General features: G+C 38.5%; 1 protein-coding gene and 1 non-coding gene across 2 annotated transcripts; one reads left to right on the top strand and one right to left on the bottom strand.

The window, feature by feature from the left end:
• Window positions 1-5,951: 5,951 nt before the first annotated feature.
• LOC147788803 (uncharacterized) lies at window positions 5,952-9,254 on the top strand. The gene is made up of 8 exons (XM_087118475.1): window positions 5,952-6,311; window positions 6,403-6,565; window positions 6,641-7,338; window positions 7,447-7,806; window positions 7,972-8,178; window positions 8,275-8,623; window positions 8,743-8,917; window positions 8,999-9,254. Exons 1-8 carry the CDS (start codon window positions 5,952-5,954, stop codon window positions 9,252-9,254), a joined length of 2,568 nt encoding a protein of 855 aa, XP_086974601.1.
• A 3,459-nt stretch (window positions 9,255-12,713) lies between these two features.
• Window positions 12,714-12,787, bottom strand: TRNAI-AAU (transfer RNA isoleucine (anticodon AAU)). Its single transcript has one exon. It is a non-coding gene; the product is annotated as a tRNA-Ile (tRNA).
• Between the last annotated feature and the right edge of the window lie 9,741 nt (window positions 12,788-22,528).

The following is a 22,528-nucleotide window of genomic DNA, read 5'->3' as shown; positions in this document are numbered from 1 at the left end:
ACGTTAAATGGTCATAGTAGCTTCGGCTTAGGCTAATCAAGTAAGTGGACTTACCATCATTTTTTATAATTGTGTGTTGTATGATGACATGTGGTCGTGGCTTTGCACATTGTAATAGCTCAAGCCAATCGCTAGCAGATATTGTCTTCTTTGGATTTTCTGGATTACCTTACGTTTATAAAACGCATAGAGAAATTTTCACACCCTTATAAAGAATGTTCCACTATCCAACTGTTGTGGGATCTCACAATCTACCCTCTTTATATAGAGGTATCAAGTTGGCTTAAGGGCTCATCTTGTTATATTTTTTGTCTCTGATTAGCCTCCTATAATCGATATGAACACTATTATAAAACAAGTCTTGAAACCTAGTTAAATATCTGATTCATAAAAATTAATTAAGCTATGGGAAATTAGTGAGCCCAACAACATCACTCTAACTCACACAACTATGTCAAACTCCGAGAAAACGTCTTAACCTTGCCTTCTTGGTTCATATGCTTGAGGGAACCCTTGTTTCTACATGTATGCATGTTTTTATTTTCTTTTTAATAACTATCTGGATCAGCTCATAATGTTTAATATATCGTCGTGTGGGCCAATTCTTTCCTCTTAATGACTAGAGCTATTGCTCTCTAAAACAAATGTTAAGGAGTGTGAAGTCCTGACTTAGTAGCTCATGTGTCTATGGCCCGGTCCACCTTAACTCTGTCATGTTGTCCTGGCCATAATCTAAAAAATTTCAAGTAGATTCAAGGCTCAGATCTCGTGTTGGTGTTAATGTTGGAATAACTTAGATATAACATTCAACCTTATTTCAAACCTTCCCAATTTCTTCCAGGTGATTTGGTTTCTTCCTTTAACTAGATCATGACTTGATTAGTTTATATGTATTACTTTATCTTTTAGGTCGCAGACTCCAAATCTTGCTAAAGTATCCAATCATTGACCACTTTGCTCATACAACCTCAAAGCTTCCTCTTACTATTTGTGCATAAACATCTTAGAAAAAAAAAAGTGTTATTTCCTCCAATTTCTTTGTAACACTAAGGAGTGATTTAATAAAACTCTCATCTAAGACGGATATTGCATAAGCATAATAAATGTTCTTATATGTAGTAAAACTTGAGATACTTAAGAATAGTTTCATATACACATCTTGTCATTTGGTATTCATAACAAACCTTGATTCTTATAAAAGGTTTTTAGGGGTTGTTTCGTCATTTTTCTTAGAGTTCATACCTCAAACACGTTCTAATTTCCTCATGTGATCTTGCATACTTACCCTTAAGGTCATACATGGGTCTCTTAAAAAGTTTATTTAACATTGATGACTTTTGGAATCTTGAAAACATTTTAGAATTCTTATAGGGGTATGTTGGTCATTTACCACCCCAAATCTTGGTTAAATCTAGACATATTCCAATGGCCTTGTAACTTTGTATAAAATCTTTGAATCATGACATATTCAAATGGACTTCTAAGTATGTTATAGAAGAAAGCAACTCATCGAATCCAACAACCAAATTTAAATTGGATATGAGTTGCCCTCTAATTAGAGAAAATCTGTTTGGCATAAATTTTATAAAATTCAATCTCGAATTCATGAAAATCTAGAAGTTTTTAACGTCGATTTAAGGTCTCTCTATAAAGCCTGAAGTAGGAGCTTTCATTTGGAGCAAGAATCGAGCTAAGTCGAGCCTTCAACTGTGAGTTGTTATAGCCTCTGAGATTTTGGGTTTCTTACTCGCAGGATTTCTTCCAAATTTGATAGCCATAGTCAACCATTTTCCTTCAAACCTGCTTTTGCACCTTCTAAATGAGACTACCCACAAGTTTGGTGATGAAATAAAGTGTTGAAGGTGCCTCAAACACAACTTCTCAATTTGGTCCATCTTTAAAGGAAGATGGTTGAAGCTTGAAAATTAAATCAGAGGCTACATGCAAATTTTTCAAGAAACCTATCATGTTTGATTTTCGAACCTCCAAGGAATATTTCCGTAGAAGACCACGAAGGTTAACAAGACTCAGAGCAAGTCCAATTAAAGAAAATTATTTTCGTTTAAAATTTGGGAGTAAGGATCGAAGTCTTACTTACAATCCATTTTCTTCAAAATTGACCCTATCTTTGGCTTCAGAAGATTAAGTTGAGTGCTTTTAATGAAGAAATCGAGAGTTAATACGTCTTAGATAATGATGCCTAAGGAGGATCGAGAGTTAATTCTGCTTTCTCGAATAAGTTGCAGACGGAGGATCAAATTCCAAAATTAAGACCGCGCTTTAAGACATCACCATACTTTCATCTTTTTGAAATTGAAAAAATAGATAATATTTTTATACACTTCCAAGTTTATATGTATAGTACAAGTCCTAACTTTTATCTATTATGTATGTGAATTTTAAGTGAGATTTGAACTCGGGTTACTGGATTCAAAGTCCAATGTCCTAACCACTAGACCATGGGACCACAAATTTTTAAAGATTTGTGTGTCATAAATATATGAACTTTAAAAAGAATAATAGTATCTTATTTGTTTCTTATAGATCACTAAATTTTATAAATGATTTGTGTCTTTGTTTTTAGTTCTGTATTTGATAGTGTAACGCCAAAAAAAAAAAAAAAAAGAAAAAAAAAAAAGAAAAAGAAAAAGAAAAAGAAAAAGCGGGGGGCTAAGTCAACTGAGGGGCAAAAAGGTCATTTTGCCCCTCCAGCCCTAATAGGGGTCCAAGGAGAACCCCGTCAGATTCCCTGCAAAAGAAAGAAGGAGTTAGAGAGAAATCAGAGAGGAGTCAGCTGGGAAGATTAACGGACCACCGCCGGAATCCATCTCCAGACGAGACTCGTGCAAGGATTGAGAGGCTAGCAAGGCCAACGCTCCGTCAAAACCTAATAACATTTCGCGAGGTAAGGTTTCTGAACGACATTGCTCAGATATGAGTTTTCCCCTACGTGAATCGATCCTAAAATGTTGAAATCTTCACCTAGGAACAACTCACGCCTGGTCTGTGAAGAAGTTTGGCCGAGACCTCAACCCAAAGGCGGAGATCCGAGAGTCATCCGAGAACGGTGAGCGAACTTCCGACGTTCTTAAATCATCCGATAGTTAAGAAAAAATTATAGAAAAAATACTAGGACGTAGCCTGTAACACGATCTAGAACTTTGCCGAAGGAATCATATCGATCAGATCTACGGATCGAAAGATATGAAAATTGGAAAAAACAGACTGGGTTTTGGTTTTCAGAGGACAGAGAAGAAAGAAGAAAGAGAAAGAAAAAAAATAACGGCCGGCGAGCGGTGGAGGACTGCGACGGGCGCCGGACACGCGTCGACCATCGGCTGGAGCAACGCAGCTCCAGCGATGCGTCGACACGTGTCGCCTGCAAGTCGGGCCGAACCGCAACGTGAGCCGAATCGACCGGACCGGACCGGGTCGGGCCGGCCGACCGCAACTCCGTGTAAGCGAGCGCGCGTGGCAGGCGGTTGTGCAGCCTGCGACTGGCGCCTTCCCGTGCGCGTGGCTACGCACTCCCAGCGCGCGTGGAACGGCCAATTTGGCTCAGTTGTTTTCTGTTTGCCCAATTTTTGTCCCGGTTTCAGTTCTAATACTGTTTTTATGTGAATAGGGACCTAATTTAAAGAAATCAGTATTTTTGGACACCTCACGGGCAAAGAAACGCTAGCAAAAGGGCATGCGTCAACCAGGTAAGTCACCACCCGGTATTTAGGAAGAAATACTTGTAGGATTCGCTCGGATTGCATGGATGCTAGTAGTCCTACTTCAGATTAGCTCTCCATGTAAACTATTAGTCAGATTAACTATTGTGTTTATATTGGGTAAATTACATGAGTGTTGCTGTATGTTTTAAGCTTCCGCTGTATGTGGGCATGCGTTAATTTATGTTAGAATTGTGTATGCCGGGTTTCGGGTGCTTGATGGACGAATTCGCCCCATTGAGCGCGAACTTCGTTTTCTGGGTGCTGGATGGAGGTCATCGCCCCGTTGAGCCGGTATGCCTAGTTTGCATGAATTACATACTATGATGTTAGAAGAAGATTGCATGCACCCTCTGTTAATTGCTAGGGCCCATTACTATGATAAGATTAGGGAATTTCTGTTAGGAGCGATATGCCGCTCTAGTCAGACATAATTTTTCTCTAGAAACTTAGCGGTTTACAATGGCAAGAAGGTACCCGGAGTGTTCATAGATTGCTAGCATGTGAACGGTATCTATAGCTTCGTGGGAGGACCAAGGGGTCCCTGATCAGTCCTTACTGCTCTTAGCCATTTCGCATGGGAAATGTGTCCCCACGTTGTATAGCCCATTAGCTGCATGGGAACGGGTTGGGTCGCGCCCCCCATAGGGGGACTAGATGGGCGTAGGGGTACTCAGCACACCCCTAGGCTAGGTACCATGTAGTCCCAGATAGCCATGTAGAGATAGCACCTCATAGAGAGATACCGACCATATTAGTTTGGCATAAAGAACCTCTAGGCGTTTAATGAAAGAATGAAGAACTAGTGAAACCCAAGGGGCAAGCCCCAAGGGACCAAGATTAGGACCAGATGTCCTAGAACCGAAATTGGAAACCGTGGCAACTTGTTAAATTAAGATGCGAAGAGAGCCTACAAGTAGGTGGCTTACTGAGTATAATCTTTACACTCATCCTTGCTATGTTTTCCTTTTTTTTTCAGGGGCGCGAGGCGTTGGTCAAGAGTGGGCGTGATCAGCCGTGAAGGTTAATAGAGGAATGGGTTGTCCCGGGGCGTCAGTCCAGTCTTAGTCTTTATTTTTATATTTGCATTCTTTTGAAATTTATTTTCCAAACGGTCTTGTGTTCTTTGTTTGTCGTTCGAAAAACTTTATTGGAATTTGATGATTTTCTTTATTTCATATTTAAATCTCTTTGTGCATTTGTGTCGTGTCGTTAGTCACGGTCCGTAGTAAAATATTGGGCTGTGACAAATTTGATATCAGAGCAGTCAGGTTATAGGTCCTGTAGACAGTTAGGATAGAGAGTCGTGTCCTCTGTGACTTCGCTCGTCAATCACATGCCGCTCACGACCAGACGTTCTCATGTGACAGAAACATAGAGACAAAGGCTAAGTTAGTATTTATAGAGTATACCATGACCGACTATGGCATTATATCGCACATTACCTAGGAGATGTGCTATGAATGAATTGTGACCATAGTTCCTTTTTCAATTGTGGTAGATAATGGCACCAAAGAGACGCGAACCGTATGTAGGGCAAGGACCTAGAAGGGGAAGAAGAGAGAAAGTCCAGGACACCTCGATTCCAACACCTGAAGAGGAACAACCTGATTTCAGGAGGAGGTTGGGGATATGCCCCAAACTACCGAGGGGACAGTACCACAGCCATCAAGATAAAAAAGACGCCGAATGAAGGCCAAGGCCCGCAGACTGCTTGATACACCCCCTGCTACTCCCTTCTCTGAAGAGGCCCCATCGGATCCAACCCCGTGTACAGCAGTCCCGCTAAACCAGCCATTAGCCATGCCCTCAGCTGAGATGTTTCAGACGTTCATGATGACGTCAATGGAAAATCAGGCTCTGACGAACCAGATGATTCAAACCATGATGTCTAATCAGTCAACAGGACAAGGGGGCAAGGATTCAGGGACTATGACTGTGGAGTCCCGCTACTTAAGAGGTTTCCAGAGGCATAAACCGCCTTCCTTTGACGGAGGCAAGATGGATCCCATTGCCGCTGAGAACTGGCTAGAGGCCATAGAAACGGCCTTCCATTTTATGAACTGCCCACCAAAGTATGAAGTCCATTGTGGGACATATATGCTGAAAGGAGAAGCACACTTCTGGTGGAGAGGTGCTTAGAAAACCATAGTACCACAAGGAGAGTTTATTACATGGTGTCAGTTTAAAGACGCATACCTCCATAAATACTACCCAATCACTGCCAGAGTGAAAATGCAGGCAGCGTTCCTCGCATTGAAACAGGGAGATAGATCAGTGGAGGATTATGACTTGGAGTTCAATAGGCTGGCAAGGTTTTCTCCAGCCTATGTTAGTTCTGAGGAGTTGAAGGGCGAACGATTTATCGCTGGCCTGAGGGAAGAACTAAGGGGGAATGTGGCATCCCAGTCATCCTTTGTCTATACGAAAGCCCTTCAAGTGGCGACCCTACTCGACTCGCCCCGTATCGACAAGCTACAGTTGGGAATAGCACAATCATCCCACACTGCAGCCCATGGAAAGGGGACATACCCTAGCCACCCTAGAACTGGCAGACCATCCTGTGGCCGCACTGATAGGCGAAGGAGAGCCCCGGTACGAAAACATGACCTTGTGTCCTAATTGTCGGCATCCTCACACGGGGGAATGCAGAGCAGGAACTGGCGCCTGCTACAGATGCGGTCAGGTAGGGCACTTTGCAGTGGATTGCCCTCAGAGAAACGATCAACGTGTCAACCTGCCTGCAGTACAGCATCAGAGGGGCCAAGCTGGCCAACATCAGCAGGGGCAAGCTGTAGCCCATGCAACAACAGCCAGGCAAGCTGACCAGCCTGACGCAGTTGTCACAGGTACGCTACCTATATTTTGTCATCTTGCATTAGTGTTGTTTCATTCGGGTTCGACACATTCATTCGTATCTAAAGAGTTTGTAGAGCTAGCACATCTAGAGAAAGAACTTTTAGAAATTACCCTATCAGTGTCTACCCCTACTCACGAGCTGTTGCTAGCTACCCATAGGGTTAAGGGAGGTGGAGTAACAATAGCAGGGCGTGTCATCGAAGCTACACTGATAGTGTTAAGCATGCAAGACTTCGATGTCATCTTGAGTATGGATTGGCTAGGTGAGAATCACGTTTTGATAGATTGCGAGACTCGAATAATGACTCTCAGGCTCCCGTCAGGGGAAAGCTTTACCTACAAGGGAGCCACTTCCAAAGGTGTCCCGAGCGTCAAAACCTCGCTAAGGGCTAAGAAGTTGATTCGTAGTGGCGCAAGTGCATTTCTAGCCAGCGTGACCTTAGATAATAGTAACAAACAAAAAACCTCATCGGTACACATCGTCAGGGAGTTCGTAGATGTCTTTCCGAAGGATCTGCCAGGTTTGCCCCCAGCTAGGGAAGTCGATTTTGGGATTGATTTAGAACCAGGAACGGTGTTGATCTCCAAGGCACCTTACAGGTTGGCACCTGCAGAACTCAGGGAATTGAAGGAACAGTTACAGGAGTTGTTGGATAAGGGTTTCATCCGACCTAGTGTATCACCTTGGGGAGCCTCTGTTCTGTTTGTCAAGAAGAAGGACGGGTCCATGCGGTTGTGTATTGATTTCAGGGAATTAAACAAGGTCACTATAAAGAATAAATACCCTCTCCAGAGAATTGACGACTTGTTTGATCAGCTATAGGGAGCAACAGTCTTCTCGAAAATCGACCTAAGGTCGGGGTATCATTAGTTGAGGGTCAGAGAAGGGGATATACCCAAGACAGCATTCAGAAGTCGTTATGGACATTACGAGTTCCTCGTTATGTCCTTTGGCCTTACCAATGCACCAGCCGTTTTCATGGAACTAATGAACAGGGTGTTTAAGGAATTCTTAGATACCTTTGTCATAGTGTTCATCGACGACATTCTGGTATACTCCAAGTCAGAGGCAGATCTTGAAATACACCTCATGAAAGTCTTGACAATACTGAGAGCCCAGCAGTTGTATGCCAAGTTCTCTAAGTGTGAGTTTTGGTTGTCTGAAGTTGCATTTCTGGGTTACGTGGTGTCAAGCAAGGGGATTACAATGGACCCAGCTAAGATAGAAGCAGTGATGAGGTGGCCATAGCGGACCACAGTCATAGAGGTGAGGAGTTTTCTTGGGCTAGCTGGTTATTACAGAAGGTTTGTTCAGGATTTCTCCAAAATTTCCTCAGCGCTGACTCGGCTAACTAAGAAGGGCAAGCCCTTTGCTTGGACTCCAGCTTGCTAACAGAGTTTCCAGGAACTCAAGAAGAGGTTGGTAACTGCACCAGTCCTTACAGTTCCAGACGGGTCAGGTAATCTCGTGGTGTACAGTGATGCATCAGGGAAAGGCTTGGGTTTTGTGCTCATGCAGAAAGGTAAGGTGATAGCGTATGCTTCTCGACAATTGAAAGAATATGAACTAAACTACCCCACGCATGATCTCAAGTTAGCAGTGGTAGTATTTGCTCTATAAACGTGGTGGCACTACCTGTATGGGGAAAAAGTACAAGTCTTCACTGATCATAAGAGCCTCAAGTACTTATTCACGCAGAAAGAGCTCAATATGAGACAAAGGCGATGGTTGGAACTGGTAAAGGATTATGACATAGAGATCTTGTTCCATCCAGGCAAAGCCAACGTGGTAGTTGATGCATTGAGTAGGAAGGCTGTGCATACTTCTGCGATGATCACCACACAGGAAAAACTACAAGATGAGATAAAGAGGGCTGGGATAGACGTGGTGGTTAAAGGTGGTAATGTTCAGATGGCACAGTTAACGATACAGCCCACCCTACGAAAGAAAGTTATCGACGCTCAGAGGTCTGATGAACACCTCGGTAAAGTGTGGAGTCAGACTGAGACAGAGAGGCCAGTAGGGTATTCTATCTCCTCAGACGGGGGTCTGCTATGGCAAAACCGCCTGTGCGTTCCCCGAGACGAGGGAATCTTAAAAGATATTATGACCGAAGCCCATGATACATCTTATGTGTTCCACCCTGGAAATACGAAGATGTATCAGGATCTAAAAAGGTTTTACTGGTTGTCCTGAATGAAGAGGGACATAACGGATTTCGTAAGCTGTTGCTTGACCTGCCAGCAGGTGAAGGCCCCGAGGCAGCGCCCAGCAAGATTGCTACAGCCCCTGAGCGTCCCTCAGTGGAAATGGGAAGTAGTCTGTATGGATTTCGTTTCGGGTTTGCCAAAGACAAAGTAGGGTTTCAACGTCATCTGGGTAACTGTAGACAGACTGACTAAGACAGCCCACTTCATTCCAGGAAAATCCACATATCGAGTGGATCGGTGGGCTCAGTGATATATCAAGGAGATAGTACGCCTGCACGGGGTACCAGTGTCCATAGTATCAGACCGGGACACCAGGTTCACCTCTCAGTTCTGGAGGAGTCTTCAGAAGGCACTAGGAACTCAGTTGAGGTTCAGTACAGCATTCCATCCTCAAACGGACGGACAGACCGAAAGGCTGAACCAGGTTTTAGAGGACATGTTGCGAGCCTGCTCCTTAGATTTCGATAAAATAGATAACATTAGTTTAAATAAAAATAAAACAATGCCCTCATCTAATCTAAGGATCAATAAATATAACATGAATGCACCCTAACTTTGGTTCCTTGGCCTTCAATGCAATGTTGTCATCCGTAAATGTGTATCTTACCTTTACTTTAAAATAAGAATAACATGTGGTTTGAGTACTTTAATAACTACTCAGTAAGTAATCCCACTGTTAGCATCGGAATATGAATCACATGTAATATAGTGGGACCTATCCTTTCATAAATACATTGTGGCGTGGGCTTGGGCTTTGCTTTTCAATCCGAGCAGAGTTGAATATGTTGTACTTCCTTACACATGAGCCATGAATGTGTACATTAACCACCAGGTGGATTGGTATAAGAGTATTCTATAGGTCTACCTCGTCGAGCTTGTGCACACTCACACTACCAAATACCATGAAGGCAAAAGACCCGCATAATATCATAAAGAACATAAATATTGTAAGGTATGTGTCTGTACTGATCATAATGGGGAAGTATCCCGATGCACCTCCCATATAAAATGCATGAGATCACTAACATTAAAACACGACATAACGTTCCTATGAGACATACATACTTGATTCTTGTCATATTGTTCATGATTGACAATACATAGGCATAGGGTGTACTAAACATAATATAGAAGTATCTCGATGCACGTGGTATACAAAATGCATGAGGTCCCGTAACATTAAAGCATGACATATATTCATTGCGCTAGTCATACCTCCAATCTATTCCTAGCATAGTGTTTCTATGAGAGATAAATACTTGATTCATTTCATATTTTTAATAATTAACAATACATAATTTTTAATGTCTCATAGTCATAGAGTGTACGTATTAACATAGTTTACATGAAATGATACATGAAGGATCATGCACCAAATAACATCGAACCATAACATTGTTCTGACATAACATAATCCTACAATAGTGTATATGATATCATAGCATAACTTGCATGCAACATATCGTATATCATAGCATATACATAACATACTATATGTCATACAATCATAAAACATGACATGTGCAGGGGCCACAAGTAGCGATGTTCATTCCCTATCATCATCCCCACTGTCCATTTCATTCTCCATTTCCACGAAATCCTCTATTTATTTGTGTGGGGATTAGGGTAAGGGATTCATCGCAAGGAAGTGGCAGGGATCGGATTCCCCATGGAAAATTTTAGTGGGTTTTGAATCCAAGAATCAGTCTTAGAGGAAAAGGCCCAGAGTGTTGAAGATGAAAGGCCAAGAATCTTTAAAGGAACAATGACTTTTTATGGGTCAGGAAACAGTTGCATCGTGATGTAAAAGACCTTAGAAATACATTTGTTATATCTATTGTAAAATGGTAAAGGGTAGAGAAAAAAAAAAGAAAAGAAATAGAGAAGCAATAGAAAAAGTATTTTCAAATAAACAGAGTGTTCTTTGTCTCCTTCTATTATTAGTGTGTGTGAGATTTATTTCACAAATTTGTGAGTTTTCTTTAACAGATTAGTATCACGCCAATGGCGAATGTGACGGGTCAAATGCTGCTACCGTGGCTATCGAAGACTACGAGAATTGGAGCATTCATATAAAAGCTCTTCTCGGTTCTCAAGATGCATGGGAGGTGGTTGAAGAAGGGTTAGAAGAACCAAAAGAGGTGCGATCAAAGGATAAGGGGGCACTGTACATGTTGTTCTGAGTCGTTGACGAGTCGGGCTTTGAGAAGTTTGCCAGTGCAACTACTTCAAAAGAAGCGTGGGACACTTTAGGAAAAATGTTCAAAGGAATCGACCGAGTCAAGCAAGTGCGTCTCCAAACTCTTTGTGGCAAGTTGGAGAACATGAAGATAAAGGAGTCAAAAAATGTATCTGACTACATCATACATGTACAGACTGTGGTAAACCAACTCAACCGAAATGGAAAAATGTTAGCCGAGCCACGGGTTTTGGAGAAGATTTTAAGGTCATTAACCAACAACTTTGAGAATATTGTATGCGCGATAGAAGAGTCAAATGACCTAGCGACGTTCATAGTCGACCAGCTAGCTGGTTCTCTCGAAGAACACAAGCAACGTAAGAAGAAGAAGTAGGAAACACTCGATCAAGCACTTCAAACCAAGGCGTCAATCAAAGATGAAAAGGTACTCTACTCTCAAAATTTTGAAGGTAGAGGTTGTGGCCGTGAAAATAGTAAAAATGGTCATGGTGATCAAGGCAACAGCCATGAAGGATACTATAAGAAGAAGGGATAGTCGAGCCAAGCAAATTGGCATGGAAGAGGACGCAGTCGAGGAAGAGGTGGCCGATCAATTTACTCCAACATTCAGTGCTATAAATGTCACAAATATAGTCACTTTGCGAACGATTGTAACTCCGACAAATGTTACAATTGTGGCAGAGGGGCATTTTGCAAAAGATTCTCGAGTCAATAAAAAGGTGGAAGAAACAATCAACCTAGCCTTGGATGACGCAACAAACGAAGGTCTTCTCTTGATGGCTCAAAATGAAGATCGGAAAGCGAAAGAACACGATGCAGAAAAATACGATGGTGGTAGTTATGAGGTGGTGGAATCCATTGGAAATGAGGGGATATGCAGCGGATTTTGCAAAATCGCGATATCGGAGAGGAGAAAATTGAAGAAGGAATCTGGATTGAACACGCGATCAGTGAACGAGCCAAAGAAACATCTAGATCATCAGAAGGAGAACAGAGATTTAGAGCAACAACCAAAATCTGTCGTGGATAAATCTGTGGAGAAGTCTCAATTACAGACGTTGAAATCGTCGAACGAGAAGCCTTTTGAAGGAGAAAGTAGACATTGAAAAAGAAAAGAAAGCTTTTAGAAATGGAGACTGAAAGGTTAGAGAATGGGAAGGTAATTTCTGCTGATGAATCGTGGGTACAAAACTGGAGGTGCGCGCTGGGAAGTGAAATTCTTTACATTGAAGCGTGGCACCATGCGGATCGGGTCGAACATCCTTTGAGTCAAATTGGGTTAGACGTGGGCGTGGGTCAGAAGAGCTACCACGTGTCGTGCATACCGAGTGGAGCCGTGTCACTTTACAATGCGCTTGACGCGTTATTCCACCCAATCGTCAACACGTGTCCCTCAGGCTGTCTGACGCGCTTTCCCTCCCCCAAGTTAATTTTCTCCCCTGACTACAGTTAATATGGCCTTCAAAGTCAGTTCATTTACCTCCTTGTTCCTAAAAATATGTAATTGTTGAACCTACGACCTTCACATTATTAGCACGACAATCTAACCAGCTGAGCTAATAGGTCATAGGTTTTATGTACATTATAGATCGTTAGCTCGTAATCCAGTCAATCGAGTTTTGTTTACATAACTTCATGCATAATAAACTTAAAAAAGTCGTTATCTTTTAAAGTTCGTAGTGTTTTAACTCGTATCATGAAAATATATTATTAAAAATTAATGAAATTGGCCCATGCAGGTGTCGAACCTGCGACCTTCGCGTTATTAGCACGACGCTCTAACCAACTGAGCTAATAGGCCATAGGTTTTATGCACATTGTAGATTAATAGCTCCTAATTTAGTCAATCGAGTTTAGGTTACATAATTTTATGCATAATAAAATTAAAACTTCAAGTCATTATCTTTAAAGTTCGTAGTGTTCTAACCCCGTATCATGAAAAGATATTATTAAAAATTAATAAAATTTGGCCTATGTAATTGTTGAACCTACAACCTTCATGTTATTAGCATAACAACCTAACCAACTAAGCTAATAGGCCATAGGTTTTATGCACATTGTAGATCGGTAGCTCCTCATCAAATCAATCGAGTTTCGCTTACATAATTTTATGCATAATAAACTTAAAACTATAAGTGATTATCTTTTAAATCTAGTATCATTAAATATATCATTATTGAGAATTAATGAAATTGATCATGCAAGTGTCAAACCTGCCGTAGCTCCTAATCTAGCCAATCGAGTTTAGGTTACATAATTTAATGCATAATAAAACTTAAAACTCTCTAAATTTAAGTCATTATGAAATTAGCCCATCCAACCTTCGTGTTATTAACACGACCAACTAAGCTAATAGGCCACAAGTTTTATACTCATTGAAGAGCAGTAGCCCCTAAACTAGTCAATCGAGTTTAGGTTACATAATTTTATGCATAATAAATTTAAAACTTTAGGTCATCATCTTTTAAAGTTTGTAGTGCTTTAACCCCGAATCATTAAAGACATCATTGAGAATTAATGAAATTGACCCGTCCAAGTGGCAAACCTGCATCCTTCACACTTAATTAGTGCGACGTTCTAACAAACTTAGCTAATGGGCCAAAGGTTTTATGCAAATTGCAGATCTATAGCTCCTAATCAAGCCAATTGAGTTTATTTTATGCATAATAAAAGTTCAAAACTTTCTAATTTTAAGACATTATTATTTAAAGTTCGTAGTGTTGTAACCCCGTATCATGAAAATATATTATTAAGAGAATTAATGGTATTGTCCCACTGTAAAAGGGAGGTCCATCACTTCATTTTACAAGCCCACTTGAATTGTTTAAAGTTAGTCGAAGAATACATTTTTTGACGGCTCTATGTCAATATTTTGGCTGATCAGGCTTGGGTTTGATACGCTCGGACCCTTTCTTCTTTCAATTTTTCAAAAGCTTAAATTAGTATGACTACGTTTTGGCTAGTTAAAGTTTTAGAATCGAGTTTATATTATTAATGCCCAGGTAGGTTTAGTTAGTCTATATACTTATGAGTAAGTTTAAATTATTTTATGCAAAAGTAGTTGAGTTAATTTCCACAGTAGAATTTTAATTTATGATTGTTGGACTTCTTAAGAAAAATTAAAATTTAGAGGTCAGCATTAAGCTAACGTCAAATGGTCGTAGTAGCTTCGGCTTAGGTTACCCAAGTAAGTGGCCTTACCATCATTTGGCTATAATTATGTGTTGTATGGTGACATGTGCTCGTGGCTTTGCACATTGTAATAGCCCAAGTCCATCGCTAGCAGATATTGTCTTCTTTGGGTTTCGAGATAGCTTTACGCTTTTAAAACACATAGAGAAATTTTTACACTCTTATAATATAAAGAATGAATTTTTACACTCTTATAATATAAAGAATGTTCCCCTCTCCCGCTGTTGTGGGATCTCACAATCCACCCTCTTTATATAGAGGTATCAAGTTGGCTTAAGGGCTCATCTTGTTATATTTTTTGTCTCTGATTAGCCTCCTATAATCGATATGAACACTATTATAAAACAAGTCTTGAAACCTAGTTAAATATCTGATTCATAAAAATTAATTAAGCTATGGGAAATTAGTGAGCCCAACAACATCACTCTAACTCACACAACTATATCGAACTCCGAGAAAACCTTTTAACCTTGCCTTCTTGGTTCATATGCTTGAGGGAACCCTTGTTTCTACATGTATGTATAACTATCTGGATCAGCTCTTAATGTTCAATATATCGTTGGGTGGGCCCATTCTTTCCTCTTAATGACTAGAGCTATTGCTCTCTAAAACAAATGTTAAGGAGTGTGAAGTCCTGACTTAGTAGCTCATGTGTCTATGGCTCGGTCTACCTTAACCAAGTTGTCCGGGCCATAATCTAAAAAAGTTCAAGTAGATTCAAGGCTCAGATCGCGTGTAGGAATTAATGTTGGAATAACTTAGATATAACATTCAACCTTAATTCAAACCTTCCTAATTTCTCCCCGGTGATTTAGTTTCTTCCTTTAAGTAGATCATGACTTGATTCGTCTATATGTATTACTCTATCTTTTAAGTCACAAACTCTAAACCTTGCTAAAGTATCCAATCATTGACCACTTTGCTCATACAACCTCAAAGCTTCCTCTTACTATTTGTGCATAAACATCTCAAAATAAAAAAAAAAAAAATGTTATTTCCTCAAATTTCTTGGTACTTAATAAAACTTTCATTTAAGGCTGATATTGCACAAGCATAATAAATGTTCTTATATGTAGTAAAACTTGAGATACTTAGAACAATTTCATATACACATCTTGTCATTTGGTATTCATAACAAACCTTGATTCTTATAAAAGGTTTTTAGGGGTTGTTTCGTCATTTTTCTTAGAGTTCATACCTCAAACACGTTCTAATTTCCTCATGTGATCTTGCATACTTACCCTTAAGGTCATAAATGGGTCTCTTAAAAAGTTTATTTAACAATTGAGGTCTTTTGGAATCTTGAAAACATTTTAGAATTCTTATAGGGGTATGTTGGTCATTTACCACCCCAAATCTTGGTTAAATCTGGACATATTCCAATGGCCTTGTAACTTTGTATAAAATCTTTGAATCATGACATATTGAAATGGCCTTCTAAGTATGTTATAGAAGAGACACAACTCATCGAATCCAACGACCAAATTTAAAATGGAGATCAGCTGCCCACTAATCAGAGAAAATATGTCTGGCATAAATTTTATAAAATTCAATCTCAAATTCACGACAATCTGGAAGTTTTTAACGTCGACTTAAGCCCTCTCTATAAAGCCTGAAGTAGGAGCTTTCGTTTAGAGAAAGAATCGAGCTAAGTCGAGCCTTCAACTGTGAGTTGTTATAGCCTCTGAGATTTTGGGTTTCTTACTCTTGGATTTCTTCCAAATTTAAGAGCCATAGGCAACCATTTTCCTTCAAACCTGCTTTTGCACCTTCTAAATGAGACTATCCACAAGTTTGGTGATGAAATAAAGTGTTGAAGGTGCCTCAAACACAACTTCTCAATTTGGTCCGTCTTTAAAGGAAGATAGTTGATGCTCGAAAATTAAATACGAGCCTACATGCAAATTTGTCAAGAAACCTATCATGTTCGATTTTCAAACCTCCAAGGAATACTTCCGTAGAAGACCACGTAGGTTAACAAGACTCAGAGCAAGTCCATTTGAAGAAAATTATTTTCGTTTAAAATTTGGGAGTAAGGATCGAAGCCTTTCTTTAGCTTTAGAAGATTAAGTTGAGCGCTTTTAATGAAGAAATCGGGAGTTAATACGTCTTAGATAAGGTTGCCTAAGGAAACAAAATTCTGCTTTCTTGAATAAGTTGCAGACCGAGGATCAAATTCAAATTAAGACCATGTGCTTTAAGACATCACCATCTTTAAGTTTCATAAAGAAATCGAGGGGAGAAATGCTAAGGCGAAGACCATGGGACAATCTCCTAATGTATCATTACTTTCATCTTTGTATCAATAGACCATGGGACCATAGATGTTCATAAAATTTGTGTCTTATAAATTTCTGAAATTGAAAAAATAGACAATATTTTCATACACTTTCAAGTTTATATCATTTCTAAACAATATATAATATGTCAAATTAATTACTTTATATATATCTAACCGAGTTTCTACACATTAAAATCAATTACTTTAATAAATATAAAGTTGAGTTTTATATCTATTATGTACGTGAAATTTTAAAGTAATGAAATATAGAAAAGGTCCTACCAAGATTTTGAACACGGGTACTGGATTTAGAGTCCAATGTCCTAACCACTAGACCATGGGGCCACAAATATTTTAAGAATTGTGTGTCATAAATGTGTGAACTTTAAAAAGAATAATAGTATCTTATTTTAAGAATTGTATGAACTTTAAATGTATGAACTCTAAATTTTGAAAATGATTTGTGTCTTTGTTTTTAGTTTTGTATTTGATAGGGTTTCAACGCAATAAAATCAATTAATTTATTAGATCATTTGTACAATTATTCAACCATTCTTCTTCACACATTTCCATCATACTTTAATAGAGTTCATAGAAAGATTATTTTGAAAGAAATTTAACCTTAAAAAAAGATACGTATTAATATATTGTAGGTAACATAACTGAAGTAGAAAAATCAAATTATTTGTGTTTACTCTATTTTTATAAAAAAAAGATAATAATGAAACCCATGTGCTACGTATTAATATATCAATGACTATTTAGATCTAAACAGTTACTTAGTGTTGTCATTCTCAATTTGTTAATACAATCTCTAATAAATACAAAGTTAATAGTGAGAAAAGAAAAAACAACCAAAGTTATTCTCCAATGTGAGAATCTCAACTCCCATTTTAAGTAGAGATTTGTATCTTCCTCTTCTCTCGAAAATGAGACTTGATATGGTGTTAATTATAAGCAGTTTTGGAGTACTCTTTATTAACTCCAATTTGGCGTGGAAGGGTTGGATGGAAACTCAACCTTACCGGCACGTTCTTTTTTGGCATATTTTTTTAGGACTGCACAATATCTCACATTTATATTAAAACAAATAATAGGAGAGAGAAGGTAACGATCCTATGAACTGATGAAGGTGAACGTTGGGCAGACAATGGAAGTCAGAATAGACAATAATAGGGCAGTTGAATGTTTTGAATGTTTTGAATTTTAAGTTAGTACATGATAGGACATATTGGATTTCAGTCAATTTTGTTAGGTGTTTGTGTGAAGCTTGATTTTCCTTTAAAATGATTGAATTTCATGTTTTGAATTAATTATGTAAGTCCATGGCCTTATTTTAAAAATGTCTATTATGAATTTATGCATTTATGTGCAGGCATGAGTTGACGTCACTAATATTTTATGTTATGATATGAATGATATATATGTTGTGAATCTACGTTATGATATGAATGATATACAATGCTTGAACCTTCACATATTACACCACGCATATTATGTTAACATGTTCAAGTTGTGCCAATGAGACATTGATAAACCATGTATATTAACCATAGAAGATTTGTCCCATATACGTGTGTATGTCTCATAGGAATGCTATGTCATGAAAAATAAAATTAATGTATGATTTTCATCATAACTATTTATCATGATTCGAAACTATAGGACCTCATTCATTTCACATGTCACATGCATCGAGAGACTTTCTCGTTATGATTATGTACACTATGATATTATGCATGCTCCTTCCCCTTTGTGGTTTCTGGCAACGTGAGTGTTCGCGAGCCTACCATCAAACCAATGAGGTATGTATACGAGCTCACTTAATGGGTCCATGTGCGCATGTGTGTTTCGTGTATAGAAAAGTACTACACATCAAACCTTACTCGAACTTGAAGTAGAGAATAAGGTCATGATGTGTGATGTCCCACATTGATTGGGGAGGAGAACAAATCACCCTTTATAAGGTGTGGAAACCTTCTCCTAGCAGACGCGTTTTAAAGCCTTGAGGGGAAGCCCGAAAGGGAAAGCCGAAAGAGGACAATATCTGCTAGCGGTGGATGTGGGTCGTAACATCATTGCTTCATTTAAGGGTGTAATGCCTCTAAGAATTTGACCTTGATTTAGAATTTGAATCAACCACCGGAATTTAGAGTATTTAGAGTAGTTTTCACATAGTAAATAACTAAAACAACTTTATTTTCTTGGTTGTTCTCACAAAGGTTTGTTCCAAAAGCAATAAGGATGCGACATTTTCATCCACTAACTTAGATCATTATTTAATAAGGTTGAGAACAACCATTTTCCCATGCGTGCAAGAACTCAAATTTGTTTAGATGATTATTAAACAATGAAAAGTCATTACTATCTGCCAACCATATTCATCTTTCATTACCCCATCGATTAGAAAGTCATGTTCCCTTTTTTACCAGAAAACCTCGAATGAAGCATGCCCTAATTTGCTCTCAAAGTCACACCAAAACAATGTCGTTCGAAAAAAATTCTTCTTAAAGTCCCAATAGAATTGGGTTCCTCGATTGACGATATGCACGCCTAAGTCCATAGCAAATCTAAAATTTTAGGTTCGATACACCCAAACTAAGATAAATATATACATATAAATTTTAAGAAGTACATTAAAATAGGAAAATAAAACCATTAAAAACCTAATAAATATTATGTAAAAATTAAATAGTTTAATTTTTTGTTTTTAAAATTTCAAAACTTAAAATAAAAATTTGGATTCCACCATGAGTATGTAGATCTATATAAATTCTCTACTAACCTAAATCTTCGTCTTTTGATTTGCAACGAGTATGAAGAGGTGGATTTGAAGGATGGTTCCAAATCACAACTTCCCACTTTGTCAATGAAATGAAGGATGATTCCAAATCACCACTTCCCACTTTGTCAATGGAAGTTAAGAATTGCATGCACTACACAGAAAAGCCACCTTTACAAAATGTGCACTTATATTTTCAATTCTTCAATTGATCCATCAATTCAAACTTCCTTATAGAAATATCTTTCAAACCAAAAACTAGAATTTTTATTGAATTTTTCCATTTTTAGTTTCCTCTTTTAAAATTCTACTTAATTTCTTACCCAATTTATTTCTACTCTCTATCCTATAGATTTTTACTCTTTTCTTAATCCTAAATGTCAAAGTTGGTTTAAGTTAATTTGATTCAAATACATTGACATGAGTTCTATCGAGTAAAATACGCAATCCAATTCAAATTTATTTAGCCCATTTTACTTATTACTATAAAGTTATACGTTCTCTTTTTCTTTTAAAATTTCATTCCTATTCTTTTCTAAGATTTGATCCATTATAATTGCAAAATTAACTAAAGTTTAAACTCTAAAAAAATATATTTTAATTCAAACCTAACACATTAAACTAATCAACCTTTTTATTTATATTCAATATCAAATATCTTAGTTTCTTTTTCTTTTTTTTTCTTTTTTTTTTTAACTAAAAAAAGTTAACCTAAAAGACACTTTAAATTAGTAATTTTTCTAAAGATTCTTTTCTTATTATTTAGAAAGTTTCATTTGATGCACACCATTTAAACAATTTTCAAAGCTGTTGAAAAAAAAAAATCAAAATCAAATACATTTTTCTTACCGCTCTCTAAAATTCTAATCCAACATGACAACTAAAAAAATTGGCATTTTAATCATTCATTTGGAGCAAACTGGCTCGTACAATACTAAGTTCATTACAAGGGCTTCGTTTTGATTTGATATCCTACCGTTCTTAAATATGATACCCAAGCTTGTTGTAGCCATGATCGAGAGCCCAATAACTCTTCATCTTCGATCTCGGTGTTTATCCATGAGATAATCAACGGTAGTATTCATTTCTCTTTTAATACGATCGAGAGAAGTTAATAAAAGAATCGTTTTGACAACTTTACACTTCAAGAGTAAAAAATTCTTTCGTTTATATCATTCGTTTAAACGTTCTTTCTCTCATTACACGTTCCACACAATGACGAAAACGTCCCAACAACTAAGAAGAAAAAGAATCGAGGAAGGTAACTATTTTCAAGAGATGGTTGTGTTCTTACCATTGAAGCAGAAGGCAGTTTACTTTTCCCAATCCAAACAGTATCAAAACTCTCTCCTCTTTCAGACACCTTCTCCATATCCTTAATGTTTTTCCTCCACACTAACCTCAAAACCGCCATTAAAACAAATCCCACCAAAGCTAACCCACCATTCCTTAGCACTCAGAGAAGTCAAGCCAACTTCGGATAGTTGTGAAGTCACTTACTAAGGTAGCTAAGTTGAAGTCCCTAAATCATACTTGAAGCTAGTTCAATTTTGCCGTTTAAAATCCAAGTAAACCTATGTAAGTTCATGACACCAAATTAGTACAGATCAACGACGTCGTTTAGCTACTATGTTTTAAGTAAACCTATAATTTTTCTTATAATATTTTAGTTTTTTGAAACAATGATCGTACTCATCTCAAAACCTTTTTGAAATGTCAAAATCGACTTCAAGAGGGTAACCAATTGTAGGATAGGGTTTAAAAATGTCAAATAGGGTTAAAAACCGATATCCCGAGTCAAAAGCGCCAAATAGAAGTCGCGGGACAAAGTCGAATAAAGTTTTAGGCCCGAGATTGGGTAAGGAAGATAGAACGTTGGATTTTTTAACCCTCTCAGATCTGAGAGGTTAGGCCCTTACGAACCAAACAAACACCATAAACGGGATTGGGGGAGGAGGAGACTCGAAAACGGAAGAAAAAGGAGGAAAAAGAACGTCGAAATGACGTGATTGAGGAGAGAGAGAGAGTCACCGAAAAATTCTCTGGTAATCAGGGTGAGGGAGAGGAAGTTCGACCCGAGATCCGACTCACGACCCAAAACCGATAGGCAACCCTAACCGAGGTGAGGGGTGGAGAAGATGAAGTCCACCGGTCGGACCCAAACTCGAATACTCGCAACCTGATTATAGCCAAGCAACCCCATACCTAGTTTGCTCCAGTAACCTAAAATACAAAGCTTCGGCCCAACAATGCAATAAGATACCCACTAGCAACCAGTCTAGTAGTCTAGTTCCTCTGTGCTTGGCCCAAAAAGCCACATTCAAACCAAAAATACACAGAACACGGCCCAACCCATGATCCACTACACAAACCTGTGTGCCCACATGAACATTGAAGACCCGTGCCTCGACCCACTTCGCGACCTGCTCATGTGTCAATGTCCCTCAACGACAGGGTCACTACTGCATACACCAACCCCTTCGGCTCAGCTTCTCGGAATTCTAGGCTAAAAAATGACATATTTGGCTCGATTTTACATTCTTGACAGGTAGTACAGAAAATCAGAGTGTCCTTGAGATTCGGGCGTAAGGGTAAACTTGAACAATACTAACTTTTGTAGAAGCTTGGAAAATCACGTCGTGGCCATTTTAAATCTCTAGTGAGTTCAATTAATTTCAATAATGATAAGATTGTATTTTAATTTTACTTTTATTTGAGTTGTCAGAAGTGGGATTTGAACGCACACCCTCTAATCCATTGGAGAGGGGAATGAAGTATAACTTATAAGAGTCTTTAAACATCTCTCCCGTAGGAGTGATTTAAAATGATTCTGACGACGATATATAACGGGAAAAAATGGACAATATTTTTTAGCGGTTGGGAAAGGGAACGAAACATTCCTTATAAGGATGTGGAAACCTCTCCCTAGTAGACTCGTTTTAGAATTGTTCGGTTGATGGTGATACGTAATGGACAAAATCGGACAATATTTGTTAGTAGATGGATTGTGAGATTGAACATAGGTTGGAGAGGGGAAGAAACATCCCTCGTAAGGATGTGGAAACCACTCCCTAATAGATGCGTTTTAAAACCGTGAAGTTGACAATAATACGTAACGAGCCAAGGCTAAATATATTTACTGATTGTGGGCTTGAGCTATTACAAATGATTAGCTGGAATAGCTCAGTTGGTTATAGAGCGTGGACTTTAACAACAAAGTCGGAAGTTCTGCTAATATGAATGAATTCATTCTTAAGGTAGTGGAAAACAACTTTTGAACAGAAATT

Source organism: Cucurbita pepo, chromosome 16, assembly GCF_057944985.1.
Source record: "Cucurbita pepo subsp. pepo isolate OVF chromosome 16, ASM5794498v1, whole genome shotgun sequence".
Lineage (NCBI taxonomy): Eukaryota > Viridiplantae > Streptophyta > Magnoliopsida > Cucurbitales > Cucurbitaceae > Cucurbita > Cucurbita pepo.
Note: the sequence above shows the minus strand (reverse complement) of the source record. Positions and strands in the feature narration are given on the sequence as shown.

Bases quoted from the DNA above. Each gene is read 5' to 3' on its own strand.
- LOC147788803 (XM_087118475.1), top strand. From the start codon at position 5,952: ATGCAGGCAGCGTTCCTCGCATTGAAACAGGGAGATAGATCAGTGGAG. The intron at 6,566-6,640 runs GTACGCTACCTA...TCGTATCTAAAG, and splicing joins GCCTGACGCAGTTGTCACAG to AGTTTGTAGAGCTAGCACAT. The intron at 7,339-7,446 runs GTCACTATAAAG...GGGTATCATTAG, and splicing joins ATTTCAGGGAATTAAACAAG to TTGAGGGTCAGAGAAGGGGA.